Consider the following 21,969-nt stretch of genomic DNA (forward strand, 5'->3'; position numbering starts at 1 on the left):
TTTTAAAATTAAGATTGATTTTCAGTTAACAGGATATCCGTTTCATCTATTATTTTATCAGATCAGATCAGTCGCTCAGTCGTGTCCGACTCTTTGCGACCCCATGAATCGCAGCGCGCCAGGCCTCCCTGTCCATCACCAACTCCCGGAGTTCACTCAGACTCACGTCCATCGAGTCAGTGATGCCATCCAGCCATCTTATCCTCTGTCGTCCCCTTCTCCTCTTGCCCCCAATCCCTCCCAGCATCAGAGTCTTTTCCAATGAGTCAACTCTTCGCATGAGGTGGCCAAAGTACTGGAGTTTCAGCTTTAGCATCTTCTGGAGTAATTTCTCCACTGATCTCCAGTAGCATATTGGGCACCTACTGACCTGGGGAGTTTCTCTTTCAGTATCCTATCATTTTGCCTTTTCATACTGTTCATGGGGTTCTCAAGGCAAGAATACTGGAATGGTTTGCCATTCCCTTCTCCAGTGGACCGCATTCTGTCAGATCTCTCCACCATGACCCGCCCATCTTGGGTTGCCCCACGGGCATGGCTTAGTTTCATTTAGTTAGACAAGGCTGTGGTCCTAGTGTGATATTATTTTATCAACCAAATCTATTTCATCAAACCCACTGACTTCACTGTTCAAAATAACTAACTACTGACGTCTTGATCCAGGAAGTGAATTAAAGCAGGCTACTGTGATTTTGTTTCTGATTATGTTTCCTCATAGTTCTGCAGTTTTTCTTTATGTACTTTTACTGTATATTATTTATCCTTTTAAGATTTATGAAAGGCATATCCTTTCTGTAGATCCTTTACCATCATAAAATTTCCCCCTTCATCTTGTATTGTACTTTCTGCCTTAAATATCATCCTGTCTGACTAATATCATGACCCCAACTTTCTCTTTGCTAGCATTTGCCTGGCAGATCTTTCCCCACTTTTTTCTCTCTAGTTTTCTAGTCATTTTGCTTTAGATCTTCCTCTGTGCTTATCATGTATACCAATCCCTCATTTTCAGTTCAGTTCAGTTCAGTTCAGTTGCTCAGTCATGTCTGACTCTTTGCAACCCCACGAATCACAGCACATCAGGCCTCCCTGTCCATCACCAACTCCTGGAGTTCACTCAAACTCGTCCATCGAGTCAATGATGACATCCAGCCATCTCATCCTCTGTCGTCCCCTTCTCCTCCTGCCCCCAATCCCTCCCACCATCAGAGTCTTTTCCAATGAGTCAACTCTTCGCATGAGGTGGCCAAAGTATTGGAGTTTCAGCTTCAGCATTAGTCCTTCCAATGAACACACAGGACTGATCTCCTTTAGGATAGACTGGTTGGATCTCCTTGCTGTCCAAGGGACTCTCAAGAGTCTTCTCCAACACCACAGTTCAAAAGCATCAATTCTTTGGCACTCAGCTTTCTTCACAGTCCAACTCTCACATCCATACGTGACCACTGGAAAAACCATAGCTTTGACTAGACGGACCTTTGTTGGCAAAGTAATATCTCTGTTTTTGAATATGCTATCTAGGTTGGTCATAACTTTCCTTCCAAGGAGTAAGCATCTTTTAATTTTGGCTGCAATCATCATCTGCAGTGATTTTGAAGCCCCCAAAAATAAAGTCTGACACTGTTTCCACTGTTTCCCCATCTATTTCCCATGAAGTGATGGGACCAGATGCCATGATCTTTGTTTTCTGAATGTTGAGCTTTAAGTCAACTTTTTCACTCTCCACTTTCACTTTCATCAAGAGGCTTTTGAGTTCCTCTTCACTTTCTGCCATAAGGGTGGTGTCATCTGCATATCTGAGGTTATTGATATTTCTTCCGGCAATCTTGATTCCAGCTTGTGCTTCCTCCAGCCCAGCATTTCTCGTGATGTACTCTGCATATAAGTTAAATAAGCAGGGTGACAATATACAGCCTTGATGTACTTCTTTTCCTATTTGGAACCAGTCTGTTTTTCTATGTCCAGTTCTAATTGTTGCTTCCTGACTTGCGTACAGGTTTCTCAAGAGGCAGGTCAGGTGGTCTGGTATTCCCATCTCTTTCAGAATTTTCCACAGTTTCTTGTGATCCACACAGTCAAAGGCTTTGGCATAGTCAATAAAGCAGAAATAGATGTTTTTCTGAAACTCTCTTGCTTTTTCGATGATCCAGCGGATGTTGGCAATTTGATTTCTGGTCCCTCTGCCTTTTCTAAAACCAGCTTGAACATCTGGAAGTTCACGGTTCACGTACTGCTGAAGCCTGGCTTGGAGAATTTTAAGCATTGCTTTACTAGTGTGTAAGATGAGTGCAATTGTTACAAAATTAAATTTATATATTTTCAATTTAAAAAATATTTCTAGCACAAATTAGTATTAGTAATAGGAATACTGTTAGGTATTACTGATATTTTTATTAGATAGTGATAGTGACTTTAATATTTAATATTTATTAAGCACTTACTTGACAACAGGCATTGTTCTTGGTACTTAAACATTATTATCTCATGTAGTCCTCACAACTTGACTAACATTTCCATTTTACAGATGAGGAAATGAAGGTTTCCTAATTTATCCAAAGTCTGAGAGCTCATAGGTACTAACTGGCAAATGTGTTTCTTTATTCACAGGTTTTGGAGAGGGGAGGTTCCATAATCTTGTTTTTAGTCACCTATTGATACTCTACTCGGTATTGTGAGTATCCCAGGTACCCACCATTTCACCAAGAAGCTGTTGGTCTGTCCCATAGTCCATACTCCATTCCATAACCTTGCACTTGCTCAAGTACTGTTTTATAACTATGACCCACTTCTCTTTAGGTGTAGGGCAATGTTGTACATAAGTATACTCAATGCCAACCACAACCAGTGAGTGTTAAATAAATTTGTCGAGATGAAATTCTAACTAGGGTCTTTACCACATTTCATCAAGTATTTAAATTTCACCTGTTATCTCATCAGATTTGTCCTCTGAGTTTGAGTGAAGATGAAAAATGTCAGATTTATTCATAGCATATTGAAAAGCAGAGACATTACTTTGCCAACAAAAGTCCATCTGGTCAAGGCTATGGTTTTTCCAGTGGTCATGTATGGATGTGAGAGTTGGACTGTGAAGAAGGCTGAGCACCGAAGAATTGATGCTTTGAACTGTGGTGTTGGAGAAGACTCTTGAGAGTCCCTTGGACTGCAAGGAGATCCAACCAGTCCATTCTGAAGGAGATCAGCCCTGGGATTTCTTTGGAAGGAATGATGCTAAAGCTGAAACTCCAGTACTTTGGCCACCTCATGTGAAGAGTTGACTCATTGGAAAAGACTCTGATGCTGGGAGGGATTGGGGGCAGGAGGAGAAGGGGACGACAGAGGATGAGATGGCTGGATGGCATCACTGACTCGATGGACATGAGTCTGAGTGAACTCCAGGGGTTGGTGATGGACAGGGAGGCCTGGCGTGCTGCGATTCATGGGGTTGCAAAGAGTCGGACATGACTGAGCGACTGAACTGAACTGAATGATTTATTAATTTTAAATTTAGGTAGAATATTTTATTGTATTACAGTGGATTTAAATTCATTGTCTCAATAATGGACATGTTAAAATGTCCATTATTTAACACAGATTTTGAGTCTTAATAGTAATGCCTTATTTATGGGTTTTATTCAATACATTTCTATATGTTACAAAAAAGAGAGTAGATACATAAAACTGAATTCAAAGTTTAACCTGAAGTCCCTATGACCTTAGAAAGATTAACAGTACAGGTGATGTAGTTCTTAGAGTTCCCAGCAGGGGCCAGAATGTTCATATTAATGAATATTCACGTTAAATGACAATGTTTTTTACTGTAATTCAAGATTGTATCTGTTTTTAAACAAATAAGAAAGTCAAATAGAACTTTTTATACTTAAAATTACTAGAAACTTCTGACTTATTCATTAAAAATTTTAAGAATGTAAATATATAATTCAAAATATCAAAAAAAAATGAGTTTGACAGAAGTAGTAACGTTCTGTAACAAAAGGCTAACCCCCAGTATCTGAGGAAATGGGAAGCCTAAGTAGTTTTAGTCAGTAGACACTAAAACCCCTACACTAATTGCCAAACTCAGGTCACTAGGTCTTTTGGTTGCCAAGCCAGGCCATGGACCGGATCCAAGAATAAAGGGCACCACTGTGGCACTGACCCAGGAAATTGAGCACTGACCTTATTTGTTAATTTTAGAATATTAAAAAAAATTCTTAACTCAATATAAAAAAGTCCTGGTGCTTCAAATGTATTTCAATGCAAATTGCCTTTGCAGATCAAATGAACTTTTAAAATTTAATTCTAATTTAAGTCATGTAACCTCTCTCAGGGCCTCAGTTTCTCCATCTGCTCAAGAGTAGATCAGATATGATAATCTTAAAATTCTGATGTTCCTAAAAGTTAATTTTTCCTCTTAGACAATAGGCATCATTTTTTTTTCCTGTCTCTAGTTCTTGGCATGGTCTCTAGCACAAACCAGGTGCTCAGGAAATGTTAAATGAACAAATAAATTAATAAATAATTTTTAGAGAGTTCCTCTCTAGGAATTTACAGAAGAATTTGGAAACAGAATGCCTGTGAAAGCCAATCTTCCGTGAATTATGAAAAACAATGCTTTAGGCAATTTCAAGGAAATGAGAAAACATTTTCTGAATACTCTTGAAAAAAACTGAATTCTTCTATGGCTATCACCATGTCCAAAACACTACCTGAGTAAAGAAGGAGTCATTTTTTTTTTAAGGGTTTAAAAAATTAAAAAATTTTTAAATTAAATTTAAAATTGAAATCTAAAAAAATTTTAAGAAAAAATTTTTTTAATCTGCAGAAACATACTCTGTATTGAGTCTATGGTTACCAAAGATCCCCCCAGAACAAAACCCCAAGAATTGCAAGATTTTCTCTTGGGAAGTGTTTGTTTACTGGAAGGCTTATTAACTCAATAATAAGGGAGAGTAAAGACTTCAAAACTAAAGATCTGTTTTTGTCAGTTCAATCTATATTGTCATCTGCTCTGGAAACCCTGAGCTTGTTCTAAAGTAAACTGAACTATCATGAAGAAAATCAGCCATCAAAATAATGAAAACGAACCTCTTACACTCAGTTTTTTCTCATTTGTAAATTTAAAAAATTTAACTTCATTAAGTCTGGGGACCAATGTATAGCTGCAAGCAGGAATTTTATGCCTTCTTAATCCAGAGAGGTGGGCAATGGTGTGGGTTTAGACCAGAAGTAAGGATGTGGGTGCAGCAAATATGACAGCCCAACTGCTGCTGCTGCTGCTAAGTCACTTCAGTCGTGTCCGACTCTGTGTGACCCCAGAGACGGCAGCCCACCAGGCTCCCCCGTCCCTGGGATTCTCCAGGCAAGAACACTGGAGTGGGTTGCCATTTCCTTCTCCAATGCATGAAAGTGAAAAGTGAAAGTGAAGTCGCTCAGTCGTGTCCGACCCTCAGCGACCCCATGGACTGCAGCCTACCAGGCTTCTCCGTCCACGGGATTTTCGAGTCAAGAGTACTGGAGTGGGGTGCCATTGCCTTCTCCATGACAGCCCAGCTAGAGACTGCTATAACTTATATCAGAGAATCTGAAACTCCCTACAGGCTATCTTGCTATATGTGCATTCAACATGAACAAAAAGAAAATTCAAGTCCAGTAAAAAGCGCTAAAATAGTGAATCACAGACTTTTGCCAAACAACAGTCAATGATTTGGGCAAAGGACTTAAGTAGCTATGCTTATTTGCTATTAGTAGAATAAAGAAATGTTTGAGCCTGGTTCTCAATGCTTGAATAATAAGATTCCTTTTCAAGGAAAAACAATTTTTTTGAGAACTCATAGATAAAAGTCAAATCTATCACTTTAGATGTCACTTGAAGCCAACTTGATTATAGTAAACAAATTCAGCTGTAAACATTTTTTTATAACACTGTAGACACTGCATTTTTATACACTATATAAATGAAGACACTGAAGATGTAAAGTGGTGACCTGGATGATCCAGAATATGCAATATGCACCAAAAACTAAGTTTTTTAAATGATACAAATGAACTTACTTACAAAAGGGAAATAGAGTCACAGATGTAGAAAACATACGGTTACCTAGGGGGACGGGGGGAGGGTAAACCGGGAGATAGGAATTGACACATACACTCTACTATATATACACTAGGTAACTAATACGAACCTACTGTATAGCGCACAGAACTCTACCCAATACTCTGTAATGACATTTATGGGAATAGAATCCAAAAAGAGCAGATATGTGTATATGTATAAACTGATTCACACCCCTTGCCTTGCCTAAACACACACAGACACACACAGACACATCCATTTTGAGATTTCTTTCCTCCTCTTTGGCTACTTTTGACTCAGTTTGACCTAGATAGGACCTGTGCTGGGTAAGGGCTTTGGCAGTCTTAAGTAGTGTCAGAGCAAGCACAGTCACTCCCTAGAAAGGTCTTATTACTAGCTACAGAGTCTCTCTGTGCAGTCATAGATCACTGAGTGCAAAAGTCCAGTGCAATGTTTGAGTCCCATGCATGCTCTCACAGAACTGAGAGAGGAGGCAAGGACATAGGACCCTCCAGTGCTGGGACTCTCTACTGGGGTGAGCAAGAGGGAACCCGATAGAAATGCTGCGAGCCACAGAGCCACTCAGAAATATAAATATAAACATAACAACACATTATGAATATATAAGTATAAGTATACCTACCAAAAAATCAGAAAGTTGAACTTTTTTGTATTCAAGGGAACAGTCATTCATTTATCGGTTCAGTTATCAGTAAACACATTTGGGAACTGTAAAAATCTAATCAGTTCAGTTCAGTTCAATCGCTCAGTCGTGTCTCTTTGCGACTCCATGAATCGCAGCACGCCAGGCCTCCCTGTCTATCACCAACTCCCGGAGTTCACTCAGACTCACGTCCATCAAGTCAGTGATGCCATCCAGCCATCTCATCCTCTGTTGTCCCCTTCTCCTCCTGCCCCCAATCCCTCCCAGCATCAGAGTCTTTTCCAATGAGTCAACTCTTCTCACGAGGTGGCCAAAGTACCAAGTCTTTGAGTCTAGTCTCTTTTTTCAATGGAGAAGAAGAGGAAACCAAATTATAACTTAATTTTTATTCTTTGTATTACAAGTGTATAATTAATACACTGGAGTTTCCATTTCAGAAAGGAAGAAGAGAAATCACATTTTGCAGCTTTCCTGAACTAATACAGAGAAATGCAGAAGTTTTCTTAACTGGGATATTATTATGACACGTTGCCATAATATGAATGTCATCATCTCAAGACTGACCTGAAAACCAAAATAATAAAAAAAAGAAAAAGAGAGAGAGAGAGAAAAAAAAAAAGAAAACCCTCCAGACCAGATTTCAGTCTACCCCTTGAGCTGACAAACATTGGCCAAATGTCCTCTACAGAACCTGTAAGTTAGTAGTCGGTAATTATAAAACAATAAAGTGTATATTTCTGCTCCTGGCAATAATTATGTATCAGTTAAAAAGTATACATTGTCTAAAAAATCACCATATTTGATGTCTCGTTAAAACAAAGTTACAAATTTTAAGATGAGAGGGCTTAAAGTTAGATGGGAAAATATTCAATTGAAGCAGTATAAAATGCATTACTCTGGGGCAAAGTGTGGTCTGGAGATCCCTGGAGTGAAGACCCTTTTAGACAATCTGTGGAGTAAGAACTGTTTTCATAACAAAGCTAAGATTTCCTTGCTATTCTCATTTTCTCTTACGTATATAGTCGAGTTTTCCAGAGGTTCCATGTTATGTAACATCATCATTACTCTGTCAGCAAATAGAATACATGTTTGCATATGTCTATATTCTAACATTTCTCATTTTTAATTTATAATTCATTAAATATTGATAGATATGACCCACATAAACAAAAGCTTTTCAGGATCCTAAATAACTTTTCAGAGTAAAGGAATCTTGAGACCGAAAGGTTTGAGAATTACTGTTTTAGGGGATACACCTCAAGTGAAAGAGCACGCCTCATCACATTTCCACTCTATATGGAAGAATCTAGAAGATTGAACCTATAATTGAAGAGTGCAGGCTTTATGAAGACAGTGACTGTTTCTGTCTGCTTTCTCCTCAGAATTTAGCATGATGCCAGGCACATAATTTGTTGTTGTTCAGCTGCTAAGTCATCTCTGACTTTTTGCAACCCCATGAACTGCATGCAACATGCCAGGTTTCTCTGTCTTTCACTATCTCCTGGAGTTTGCTCCAACTCATGTCCATTGAGTCACTGATACCATCCAACGATCTCATCCTCTATAAGACACATTATAGACATTAGAATATTTCATAAAATAATAAGTGAATTAATACAGCTGAAACTCAAACAGCATAGGGGTTACAAGTACCAACTCGCGTCCAAGTTGAAAATCCACATATAATCTTAAGGTCAGCCTTGGATACATGCATATCCAAGGTTCCCCATCTGAGGATTCAACCAACCTCAGATAGTGTAGTACTGCAGTACACATTTAGTGAAAAATGTGCATATAAGTGGACCCATGCAGGTCAAACCTGCGTTTTCCAAGGGTCCACAGTACACACACACATGCATACATGCATCTCTAAATGAAAGCTTTGCCATCTGACTTACTCAAGGTCACATAAAACGTCAGCGAGAAACCCAGAACTATATTCCAGATCTCTGTTCCTATACTGTTACTCCCTGAGTCAAGGGTACTTTTGTTTTTGTTCATTTTTATTCTGTAATCTATTGAGATCACAGATAATCAGATGTTGCCACCGTAGGATGGCAGCCTCTCATGCTGTTATGTGAATTGAGCACTATCCAGTTTGTTTCTGGCTTTAAGTGTAATCAGAACAGTGTTATATCAAAGGGCTATCATCACAAGGAAATGGCAAGAGTGATCAGATAAAATGCATCTTTCTCTCTTTTCCCACAACAGACTCGAATTTTTCATGATTCATCCTTATTCTAATTCTTCAGTTCAGTTCAGTTCAGTCCTTCAGTCATGTCCGACTCTTTGCCACCCCATGAATCTCAGCAAGCCAGGCCTCCCTGTCCATCACCAACTCCCAGAGTCCACCCAGACTCACGTCCATCGAGTCAGTGATGCCATCCAGCCATCTCATCCTCTGTCGTCCCCTTCTCCTCCTGCCCCCAATCCCTCCCAGCATCAGAGTCTTTTCCAATGAGTCAACATTTCGCATGAGGTGGCCAAAGTACTGGAGTTTCAGCTTTAGCATCATTCCTTCCAAAGAAATCCCAGGGCTGATCTCCTTCAGAATGGACTGGTTGGATCTCCTTGCAGTCCAAGGGACTCTCAAGAGTCTTCTCCAACACCACAGTTCAAAAGCATCAATTCTTCGGCGCTCAGCTTTCTTCACAGTCCAACACTCACATCCATACATGACCACAGGAAAAACCATAGCCTTGACTAGACAGACCTTTGTTGGCAAAGTAATGTCTCTGCTTTTGAATATGCTATCTAGGTTGGTCATAACTTTCCTTCCAAGGAGTAAGCATCTTTTAATTTCATGGCTGCAGTCACCATCTGTAGTGATTTTGGAGCCCAGAAAAATAAAGTCTGACACTGTTTCCACTGTTTCCCCATCTATTTCCCATGCAGTGATGGGACCGGATGCCATGATCTTAGTTTTCTGAATGTTGAGCTTTAGCCAACTTTTTCAATCTCCTCTTTCACTTTCATCAAGAGGCTTTTGAGTTCCTCTTCACTTTCTGCCATAAGGGTGGTGTCATCTGCATATCTGAGGTTATTAATATTTCTCCCGGCAATCTTGATTCCAGCTTGTGCTTCTTCCAGCCCAGCGTTTCTCATGATGTACTCTGCATAGAAGTTAAATAAGCAGGGTGACAATATACAGTCTTGACATACTCCTTTTCCTATTTGGAACCAGTCTGTTGTTCCATGTCCAGTTCTAACTGTTGCTTCCTGACCTGCATACAGGTTTCTCAAGAGGCAGGTCAGGTGGTCAGGAACATTCTCTTTCAGAATGTTCCACAGTTTATTGTGATCCACACAGTCAAAGGCTTTGGCATAGTCAATAAAGCAGAAATAGACGTTTTTCTGGAACTCTCTTGCTTTTTCGATGATCCAGCAGATGTTGGCAATTTGATCTCTGGTTCCTCTGCCTTTTCTAAAACCAGCTTGAACATCAGGAAGTTCATGGTTCATGTATTGCTGAAGCCTGGCTTGGAGAATTTAGAGCATTACTTTACTAGCATTACTTTTCACAATAAACTGTGGAAAATTCTGAAAGAGATGGGAATACCAGACCACCTGACCTGCCTCTTGAGAAACCTATATGCAGGTCAGGAAGCAACAGTTAGAACTGGACATGGAACAACAGAGTGGTTCCAAATAGGAAAAGGTGTTCGTCAAGGCTGTACATTGTCACCCTGTTTATTTAACTTATATGCAGAGTACATCATGAGAAACGCTGGACTGGAAGAAACACAAGCTGGAATCAAGATTGCCGGGAGAAATATCCATCACCTCAGATATGCAGATGACACCACCCTTATGGCAGAAAGTGAAGAGGAACTAAAAAGCCTCTTGATGAAAGTGAAAGTGGAGAGTGAAAAAGTTGGCTTAAAGCTCAACATTCAGAAAACGAAGATCATGGCATCTGGTCCCATCACTTCATGGGAAATAGATGGGGAAACAGTGGAAACAGTGTCAGACTTTATTTTTCTGGGCTCCAAAATCACTACAAATGGTGACTGCAGCCATGAAATTAAATGGCGCTTACTCCTTAGAAGGAAAGTTATGACCAACCTAGATAGTGTATTCAAAAGCAGAGACATTACTTTGCCAACAAAGGTCTGTCTAGTCAAGGTTATGGTTTTTCTTGTGGTCATGTATGGATGTGAGAGTTGGACTGTGAAGAAGGCTGAGCACCAAAGAATTGATGCTTTTGAACTGTGGTGTTGGAGAAGACTCTTGAGAGTCCCTTGGACTGCAAGGAGATCCAACCAGTCCATTCTGAAGGAGATCAGCCCTGGGATTTCTTTGGAAGGAATGATGCTAAAGCTGAAACTCCAGTACTTTGGCCACCTCATGTGAAGAGCTGACTCATTGGAAAAGACCCTGATGCTGGGAGGGATTGGGGGCAGGAGGAGAAGGGGGCGACAGAGGATGAGATGGCTGGATGGCATCACTGACTCGATGGACGTGAGTCTCTGTGAACTCTGGGAGTTGGTGATGGACAGGGAGGCCTGGCGTGCTTTGATTCATGGCGTCACAAAGAGTCGGACACGACTGAGCGACTGATCTCTCTCTCTCTTACTAGCATGTGTCTCCTCCTTTTTTTGCCACATCATCAAACTCCTGGCAAACTTTACATTAATAACATTTGGGAGCTTCCAGAATGCAAACAGTAAAACCATTAATGTTTTTTGGGAAATATGCTTTATACTCTCAATGTTGTTTTGAAACGCACACCCCCTCCCCTGCCACCTGGTGTTTGTAAGACAGTTGAGAGAAGTTTGCTTGCTACCTTACTTATGGTTACACAAACGTAAGGCCTCCTGAGTACAAAGAAGAACATGGGGAACGCAAACTTCAGGCCCTGTGAGGAGGGGCACTGGACTCCTGTGAGAAGAAACTGCTTTCAAAGAATTCCTGGGAGAAATTCTCTATGCACTCATCCTAGCAACAAAGTCCTGTCCGAAGTTAGGCCCGCAGCACCCACACGGCAGTGAAGGTTCCTACTGCTGGTGAACCTTGCTGCTCCGAAGCCATAGGAAGGTTGCAAATCCCAGCACTGGAGAAGGAAAACACGTTCTTGAAATTTCTTGAGTACCTCTTAATTCATTCAATGCTGACCTCCGGAGATTGGATAGAGCTGACTCTCATTATTCACAGTGGTTATGTTCTACCCAATCACTGCCAACATGAATAAGTGATTCCTGAACCACTGCCCCTAGGGGAACTACAAGGTTAGATTCCCGTCAGCCTCTGGTCACGTTTTTGTTAACCAATCAATAAATAACCTTGTTTTGTGTGCATTTCTGTTTTAAAATATCTTATTTAATACGTACCGCTAATTCTTCAACATTGGTTCACAACCAAAAGGCCTATAACTGAAGCCTGAATGAAGCTTACATAACACACATTGTTTTTCTATGAGGAAAAATTTTTCCTTCAGTCCTGCCACAGCCTTCTTGCTTAAAATTGTGGACAAAATATACATAACATGAAACTGACTATTATTTAACTGATTTTAACTGTACAGTTCAGTGGCATTAAGTACACTTACCTTGCTGTGGAACTATGATCAACATTCATCTCTAGAACTTTTTGATCTTCTCGAATTGAAAACTCTGCATCTATTGCACAGTAGCTTTCCCCCATCACACCGCACCCTTCCTCCAGCCCCCCGGCACCACCATCCTTCTTTCCATGACAGTCATCCTGTGCCTAGGAACACAGCCCTTCAACACTACGCTTGGGGGGCACTGTAAGCAACAGGATCACTCCCTACCGCCACCAAATGCACACAAAAATATAAAAAGCATGGTGGCATATCGATTGCAAAAAGGGTGCTTGCTAAGTATGAGGGCTGAAACAAGGCAGAGAATTGACTAGGTTGACCTCAGCTGGGATCCTGTGTGTTGGAAGCCTCAAATTTTCCATTGTTCTGTGCATACGCACAAATGCTTATAAAAGCACTGTAAGGATTGATTATGAAGTTAAGATAAATCTCAGCAAGACATAAATGTGCAAGCACGGGATCCATGAATAACGAGCACTGACCATGTGGAAATGATAATCTTTGTTTCCTTTATTCCAGGCAGTAAGGAGAAAGCGCTCACAGGGCTGCCTTACACCATTTTACTAGAGAGCTAGCCTATGTCAGTCGGTAGCTGGCAATTACAAACTGAAGCAGTTCTAGTTCATGTGGAGGATGAATTTAACCATAATCTCAACCCCCTCTGCATGAAACAGAGACTAAGTACTCAAGTACCAGTTATCAGTCACTTACTATATGACAGGCACTGTACTCAACAATTTACATGTATTATTGAATTACATGCCCCCAACACTCTATGAGGAAGCTGAAGGTTAGAGAAGTATCTCATTCATTATTACACAGTGGCAAACTGAGATCTGAACTCAGGTCTATCCAACTCCAGGACCTGAGATCCCAATTGCTACACAATTCTAATCAAGTTAAAAGGGAAAAAGGATTTGATTTGCTCAGAAGTGTATAGGGGCATATGTTACAATTATAACATTACAAAGATTTATATGTTGAAAAATAAATTTACCAAACAAATAAAACTTTATAAGCCTGATCTAATACTGCTCCGCAACAAAGACTATCTGAAATCCTTCAGGGCATCTGGTTTGTGTCTGGTTTTCCTTAATCTTTAATGATGGGCAAATCTAATGCATTATGTAAGGCCATTTTTTCTCAAGAGATGTAGATACCTCTTAAGAATTTGATGAAAATGCATTAACTTTTCAGGCTACTGAGTTGCATTTTAGTGCACTGAGGCAGTAAATTAGTGTACAATGTGCGAAAGTAGTGACCTAAAAAATAAATATTTGATATGAACCACTGCACTCTCTTGGGGAAAAAAGTAATGGATTAACTCTCTTAGGAGTCCTTAGCTTCCCCAAAAGTAGTAGGAAAAATAAATCTCCTGTGGCCTGGAAACAGCTTCTGTTTCTTGCTGGCTATATTTGTTTAGGTTTTTAATAGTTCATTTGATTAGACCTTGTGGCTCCCAAAGCTAAGGTTGAGAGTTTGATCCCTACAGAGGCCACTTCAATTTAGAGAACAAAAAGCCCCATTCTCTGCTCCCAGACCTTACCCCAAATCCCTGCCAGGTGTCTGCCCTCCGGTCAAATGAGAAACTGGCAAAGGAAGTACTAGGAGGTCGCACAGTACTAGGAAGTAGAAAAATGGACTAGCACACTACTGAGAAGCAGAAAAATGGGCACCCTTCATGATGGTGTTCCTTTCCTTTTCTGTGTTCACAATGCTCCGATATAATTTACAGAGGGTAGATAACTACATTTTTTTCTTTTACCACTGGAAAGCTGAGGAAAACTTTGTTACCCATCATAAAATTCACTATCTTCTAAGTCATTCTATGTTATTCTAAGATCAAATAGCTGACAATATCCTCTTTGTAATAAACAATGAAAAAACACATCCTCTGAGCAATATTAATCTGCAACTTTAGGATAGGAAGTAACTTAATACTAGTCAATTGAAACTGAAATACAATTTTCATATGAATAAAAGATATTATTTAAAAGTAATTCCATGAGCAATTTAATATTAAAGTAGGATTTTCATTATGTGTTAAGAATTTATTCAGGGAAACAAGTTTCTCAAATTATAGCAGAAAATCTTTTACTAGTATCACAGTCTTTTCATTTAAGTCTTCCTGAATAAATCTGTATTTTCTAATTATACAAGACTAAAAATAATTTAATATAACAAATAAAATTATTTTTACTTCAAATGCTTACTTAAATAGTATAAAATCATTTTATTTTCTGAGGGAAAAGCATATCAACTTTTTAAGTATGAAGTGTAAATTAAGATTTATTCACTTAAATTATAATTTTTAAAGTTTCACATATAAAGATGAATAAGATCTAAGTGTATATGTTATTGTTAATAAAGTTTTTAATTTTTCGAATGTCACATACAGCCTTTATTATTCATAGATTTATTCCTTTTAAGAAGTAGTCAAATGAATCAGCTCACCCTTGACTGTAACAAAATACTGTTTGGTGACTTGTGACAGACAGGGTTTTAACCTCTGACAGCGAGATTCATTGTGGAGCAAGAGCCAATCACAGATCCCGACGACACTTGTCTCATCAAAGTTGGAATATAAAAAGCCACTTGGAATACAGTATAAAAGATTCACTGGTGTGGCAAGTTGTCTCTCAGACTGGGCAGGCATTAACGTTTGGCTTGGCGTTACTCAAAAGCAAAAGAAAAGTAAAAGGAAGAAGTAAGAACAAGGGAAAAGATTGTATTGATTTTAAAACCATGCAAAAACTGCAAATCTCTGTTTATATTTACCTATTTATGCTGATTGTTGCTGGCCCAGTGGATCTGAATGAGAACAGCGAGCAGAAGGAAAATGTGGAAAAAGAGGGGCTGTGTAATGCATGTTTGTGGAGGGAAAACACTACATCCTCAAGACTAGAAGCCATAAAAATCCAAATCCTCAGTAAACTTCGCCTGGAAACAGCTCCTAACATCAGCAAAGATGCTATCAGACAACTTTTGCCCAAGGCTCCTCCACTCCTGGAACTGATTGATCAGTTCGATGTCCAGAGAGATGCCAGCAGTGACGGCTCCTTGGAAGACGATGACTACCACGCCAGGACGGAAACGGTCATTACCATGCCCACGGAGTGTGAGTAGTCCTGCTGGTGCAGAGCAACGACTCTGCTGACTGCTGTTCTAGTGTTCATGAGAAACCGATCTATTTTCAGGCTCTTTTAACAAGCTGCTGGCTTGTATGTAAGGAGGAGGGGAAAGAGCTTTTTTCAAGATTTCATGAGAAATAGACCAATGAGACTGAAAGCTGCTACTTTATTTGTTTCCTTAGAGAGCTAAAAAGCTAAAAATCAAAAATGAAATGCTTGCATAGCATTCATGTTATATAGTTTAGTATGACAACTATAACATGTTTATGTTTTCACAGCTTAATGCTACCAAGGTAAAGGATTGGGAGACAGTATCAGCAATGTGAAAAATTTACATCAAATTTCCTAATTGCATTTGGTTGCCTGAAATATGCATTTATAATAACAGGTTTTTTTTTTTTTTCATTAATAAAAGAGAAAGGAAGAAATCTGTAGAGGTTGAAGCCTATCTGGGCATTTGCTGAACACTTAGAATGACTTCTGTTATTCAAAACTATTTCTCATAGGGTTTTTATGGTCTTCACAGAGTATCTAATTTTGAAAGCTATTAGAGTGGAAAGGATAAAAGAATATTCTTAATAAACTTAATGTATTAGTAAGAGCAATAAGGAAGTAAACACAGCATAGTGAAAAATCATGAGCTAATCAGCAGAAAATTCTAAGAAATAAACATTTTAATTACAAAGTTCCACTTATACCCTGACCATGGTACTATTGTTGAGAGTACCTGGTCTGCACATATCTAGGAGGCACATGCTTAATAACCTTCTAAAATATTATTGTATTCCTCATAGGAGGGAGAACTATTACCTATATGTAGTACCTATGTTGTTTCTGAAAGATAATATGTTTCATATATTTCTGTTGCAGTCAGTTCAAACCTATACTCAAGGAAAGGGAGACAGGCATCTCAACAGAGAAGGCATGACCAGAAAGAGTTTTGTGCCATGTGTCTGCGATCTTGCTTTATACAGGCCTCTACCCACTTTAAACTGGACTCAAAACAGTTTCAAAATACTGCTTTTTCTTATTAAGTAACTAGTTTATAAGGCAACAAATAAATTTCCTTTAAGACTGTGCTATCAGATAATCCTGGAATAGATTTGCCTTACTTATAAACAATCTTGAGAAAACAAAAAGGCAAGAAATTGCTAAGTGCTTCTGCTTACAATGACAGCCTGGCCCTAAAGACAATGTTTTCTAAGTTTTGAAACAGCTTGAATACAACATCTAAGTTTTGGTGCTAATTACCTGCTAGTTTTTTTATTTTTTTCCTTTAAAAGGCTGTCCCAGCGTCCTAACATAACAGATGCACTATATTTTCTGCTAATTCCCGAGGCTCAGTTAGTTGCTCACTGTGTCTTGTCCCCAGGTAATTCAGGCCTGGGGGAAGGGTTCCTTCCTCCAGACTGATTGGTACAGCTGCTCAGTAAGTGTAACTACTCAGATTCCCAAAGAATTCTAAGTGGATGTTCTTCCACAGTGTCTCTTGTTCTCTCTAATCATCATCATTTTAAAATTTCATCCACTTTTCATTCCTTAATAGAATTTTCCTTAGTCCACAGTTCTCTGGAAAGGAAGTAGGCTTCTCATAACAGCTGAAAAAACATATACCTAAAAGATTCTGAAAAGCTGTAATAACTGTTATACTTGATATTTTGCTGTTATGAATGAAATGCTACATATTTTTCCATTTTAAAAGACTAAATATGCACACATTATTCCAATTAAAAAATGTTCATAGATTGATATGGAGGTGTTCGTTCATTTTTCATAAAAATGATCTTAGTAACTTTTTTTCTTATTCATTTATAGCTGATCTTCTAACGCAAGTGGAAGGAAAACCCAAATGTTGTTTCTTTAAATTTAGCTCTAAGATACAATACAATAAACTAGTAAAGGCCCAACTGTGGATATATCTGAGGCCTGTCAAGACTCCTGCGACAGTGTTTGTGCAAATCCTGAGACTCATCAAACCCATGAAAGACGGTACAAGGTATACTGGAATCCGATCTCTGAAACTTGACATGAACCCAGGCACTGGTATTTGGCAGAGCATTGATGTGAAGACAGTGTTGCAGAACTGGCTCAAACAACCTGAATCCAACTTAGGCATTGAAATCAAAGCTTTAGATGAGAATGGCCATGATCTTGCTGTAACCTTCCCAGAACCAGGAGAAGATGGACTGGTAAGTGATTACTGAAAATAACATGCTAAAAACCTTGTTATGTGTTTATTCATAATGTGAATGAATAGTAGTGAAAAATAACTACCAGTTTCCTGTGCTTATAAGCCAGACAAAGGCACCTTACCCCAGTGGTAGCCCTGTACTCAATAAAAGTAGGTGTCCCATTTCACATCCTATGAAACACTCTCTTGATACTTTGACTTTGCATGAGGATTTAAAAGAAAAAAAGTTATACCATGGTCCTTAAGTTTTTAGGGAATTCTTTGGAATTGAGAATGAAATATAAAATGCTTTCCGTTGATGTGCTACATGATTATATAAATAAAAACATGAAGTCTTCACAGTGGATTCTAGTACTCACCCAACAACACATTTTTTCCCCCAGAAGAGTGACCAATTTGTTAAAATTCTTTTGCTTAATAAGGCAGAAAAATGAACTCTACAAGTTATAATTAAAATAAAATGCTTTTACTTATAGAAATTAACTAGATATATGTTCAGGTTTATATACTATTAAATATACTATATTTAAGATCTCTCATGATAAATATGTTCCTTGTTTTATAGACTATTGATGCACTGATGTATATGTGGATTACTTTGTGAATTACCCCTGGTAAAATTAAAAATTTCAGGCTAGTTAACTTGTACTACTTAGCTATTTTCTGAACTGTCTTACTGTTCTTTAACAGGAGTTAACTTAGGTAATGTCAACTAATTTAATATAAAGTCAAACAGAAAATAATGCCTTATATATTATAAAAATTAATAAAAAACCATTTTAAAATCTAGTATAAGTTTAGAGCTACTCACTCTTCTGGCTTATCTATGCTTGTATTTACTTCTGTTTTCAAAAAATTTTTTAATGTGACCATACCTTTTATTTCCAGTTATTGATATAATTTACAACAAAAGATTATACTTGCAAGCTTTATAGTTTTTAAATGGTCTTATTTGTAGTGAATATCATATCTAAATGATATCTAAATGTAAAGTAAATCATACCTAAATGAAAACATATTCTTTAAGTCATTATAAAATTTTCCAGGTGATCAATTTTTCTTTAAATATACTACATAAAATGTTATTGACTCCCAAAATGATGTTATTTTGTATAATCTTAAATACCAATAATTACCAGGTCTATTTTGGTTTTAGTGTAGGATAAAAAAGAATGTGTTCTTTTTTCTAGGTAGCATTTTAATGATCAAAGTTGGTGACGTGACAGAGGTCTTAAGTATTATTAAACAGATGATTAATAAGATGTATTCCTCAGACTTTTCCATATAAAAGGAAAAATGTCTCAAATTCATGAAAAGATTGGTACAGGAGGAGGATTAGCAAATTGTAGTTTAAATATCTGAATGGAAACACTTTTTAGTGAAAGAATAAAGGGAATATCATTGTATCTTCTTCTGAGTCTGTGCCTCTCTCTCTTGGAGTTAGTCTTTCCAACCCTATATACTTACCACTATCTTCATCCCTCTACCTTCCTTTTTCCCATTACATCTGTGCAGTACTGGGTGGCAACTATTGTGTTTCGGTGTTAATATCCAAGTTTCCCTGAATAAGACCAAGTGAATGGAGGATGAATGAGTATACCTATCCCTCCAGGGGTCATCAGACATATTTAGCCACCATATTTAATCAATAAGCAGGAAGACATAAGCTAGCCTTGTCCTTCTTCTTTCCTCCCTGCTCCTTTCTCTTCTCTTCCCCCTCTCCCTTTACTGTCATCCATCAGTATTTTCAGAGCATCTATTATGTGTCAGGCATTCAGATACTCAAACGGAGGAAAACAAGAATAAACAAGACAAAGATCTGACCACAGGGGAATCCCTATGGCTACTGTAGACTTTTGAGCCATAAAGGAAGAATCAAGCCTAGTGTAAATGAAAATTCCTTAATGCTGTGCCTTTTAAAAAGAAATGTGACATAAGCAAAATGATTAGTTTCTTTCTTTAATAATGAGTCCTTGAGGTAGGAGAGTGTTTTGGGATCTATTATTAACTCTTCTTTCCTTTCCATACAGACTCCTTTTTTAGAAGTCAAGGTAACAGACACACCAAAAAGATCTAGGAGAGATTTTGGGCTTGATTGTGATGAACACTCCACAGAATCTCGATGCTGTCGTTACCCTCTAACTGTGGATTTTGAAGCTTTTGGATGGGATTGGATTATTGCACCTAAAAGATATAAGGCCAATTACTGCTCTGGAGAATGTGAATTTGTATTTTTGCAAAAGTATCCTCATACCCATCTTGTGCACCAAGCAAACCCCAGAGGTTCAGCCGGCCCCTGCTGTACTCCTACAAAGATGTCTCCAATTAATATGCTATATTTTAATGGCGAAGGACAAATAATATACGGGAAGATTCCAGCCATGGTAGTAGATCGCTGTGGGTGTTCATGAGGTCTATATTTGGTTCATAGCTTCCTCAAACATGGAAGGTCTTCCCCTCAACAATTTTGAAACTGTGAAATTATGTACCACAGGCTATAAGCCTAGAGTATGCTACAGTCACTTAAGCACAAGCTACAGTATATGAGCTAAAAAGAGAGAATATATGCAATGGTTGGCATTTAACCATCCAAACAAATCGTATAATAAAAAGTTTTATGATTTCCAGAGTTTTTGAACTAGGAGATCAAATTCCATTTATGTTGAAATATATTACAACACATGCAGGTGAATGAAAGCAATTCTCCTTGTCTTCTGGTGAATTAAAGGAGTATGCTTTAAAATCTATTTCTCTACAGTTTCACTTAATATTTACAGAAAAATCTATATGTAGTATTGGTAAAATGCAGTATTGTTATATACCATTATTTGAAACATCCTTAAACACTTGAATTTATATTGTATGATAGCATACTTGGTAAGATGAGATTCCACAAAGTAGGGATGGCACACCATACGCAGGTTACCATTCCTATACTGATTGATACAGTACATTAACAGTTTTTGCCAATGGTGCTAATACAATAGGCTGAATGGCTGATGTTATCAGGTTTATCAAGCAAAAAACATTCAGGAAAGTAATAAGTTTCTCCTTTCTTCAGGTGCATTTTCACACTCCTCCCTATGGGCAATGGATGTTCTATAGAGAAAGAAAACTCATTTTCCTAGAGGTCTACATTCAATTCTGTAGCATACTTGGAGAAGCTGCATTGAAAAGGCAGTCAAAAAGTATTCATTTTGGTCAAAATTTCAAAATTATAGCCTGCCTTTGCAATACTGCAGCTTTTAGGATGAAATAATGGAAATGACTGATTCTATCAATATTGTATAAAAAGATTTTGAAATAGTTGCATTTATATAATATGTATACAATATTGTTTTGTAAATAAATGTCTCCTTTTTTATTTACTTTGGTATATTTTTACAGTAAGGACATTTCAAATTAAGTATTAAGGCACAAAGACATGTCATGTAGGACATAAAAGCAAAAGCTTATATTTTGGAGCAAATTAGTTGATTAAATAGTGGTCTTAAAACTCCATATGCTAATGGTTAGATGGTTATATTACAATCATTTTATATTTTTTTACATTATTAGCATTCACTTATGGATTCATGATGGCTGTATAATGTGAATGTGAAATTTCAATGGTTTACTGTCATTGTATTCAAATCTCAACGTTCCATTATTTTAATACTTATAAATATTAAGCATACCAAAATGATTTAACTCTATTATCTGAAATCAGAATAATAAACTGATGATATCTTACAAATTGTTAATTTTATTTTATAATTTGATAATGAATATATTTCTGCATATATTTACTACTATTTTGTAAATCAGGATTTTGTTAATCAAATAAATTGTACTTATGATTAAGTGAAATTATTTCTTACATCCAATGTGTAGAAACAATTTAAGTTATATTAAAGTGTTTTCACCTTTTTTGAAAGACAACAGTTTCATGTTATAATGATTAACTCTAGATTTCTGGTTTCCACTTTATTATAAAAGTTTAATGACTGAGCACAAAAGTTTGGTTTAGAAATTTTAGGTCTGCTACTCTAGTTTCTCATGAGTGAAATTCCTGTTAAATTGGTTCTGGTCAAGTTGCTTTAAACATACAAAAGCAAGGACTAGTTACATCTGTTTCATTTCTCTTTATCTTGACCTGAAAACTATTTATATGTTTTCTTAGGTTCAATTTCCAAATGCATTGCAGTTGGCAAGGGTATATGGTCCTAGAGTTACAAGTTCTACTGAAGCCACAGGGACACAGGGAGGCTGCATCTTTTCCCGAGCACTTAATGAGACTGACACACTTATCTGAGTTTGGGGGAATACATTTTCAAATTGAACTGAGAAATAATTAGGAAGTGCCTAGAA

The 21,969-nt window shown here is 37.7% G+C and overlaps 1 protein-coding gene across 1 annotated transcript; it reads left to right on the top strand.

Annotated features, from left to right (window-relative positions):
* The first annotated feature begins 14,909 nt into the window (after positions 1 to 14,909).
* MSTN (myostatin) lies at positions 14,910 to 21,537 on the top strand. The gene is given in 3 exon segments (NM_001001525.3): positions 14,910 to 15,415; positions 17,244 to 17,617; positions 19,650 to 21,537. Coding segments are annotated over 3 exon segments (1,128 nt in total). The 5' UTR covers positions 14,910 to 15,042; the 3' UTR covers positions 20,031 to 21,537.
* Positions 21,538 to 21,969: the final 432 nt, after the last annotated feature.

The sequence above is a fragment of the Bos taurus genome, chromosome 2 (genome assembly GCF_002263795.3).
Source record: "Bos taurus isolate L1 Dominette 01449 registration number 42190680 breed Hereford chromosome 2, ARS-UCD2.0, whole genome shotgun sequence".
In the NCBI taxonomy this organism is placed as follows: domain Eukaryota; kingdom Metazoa; phylum Chordata; class Mammalia; order Artiodactyla; family Bovidae; genus Bos; species Bos taurus.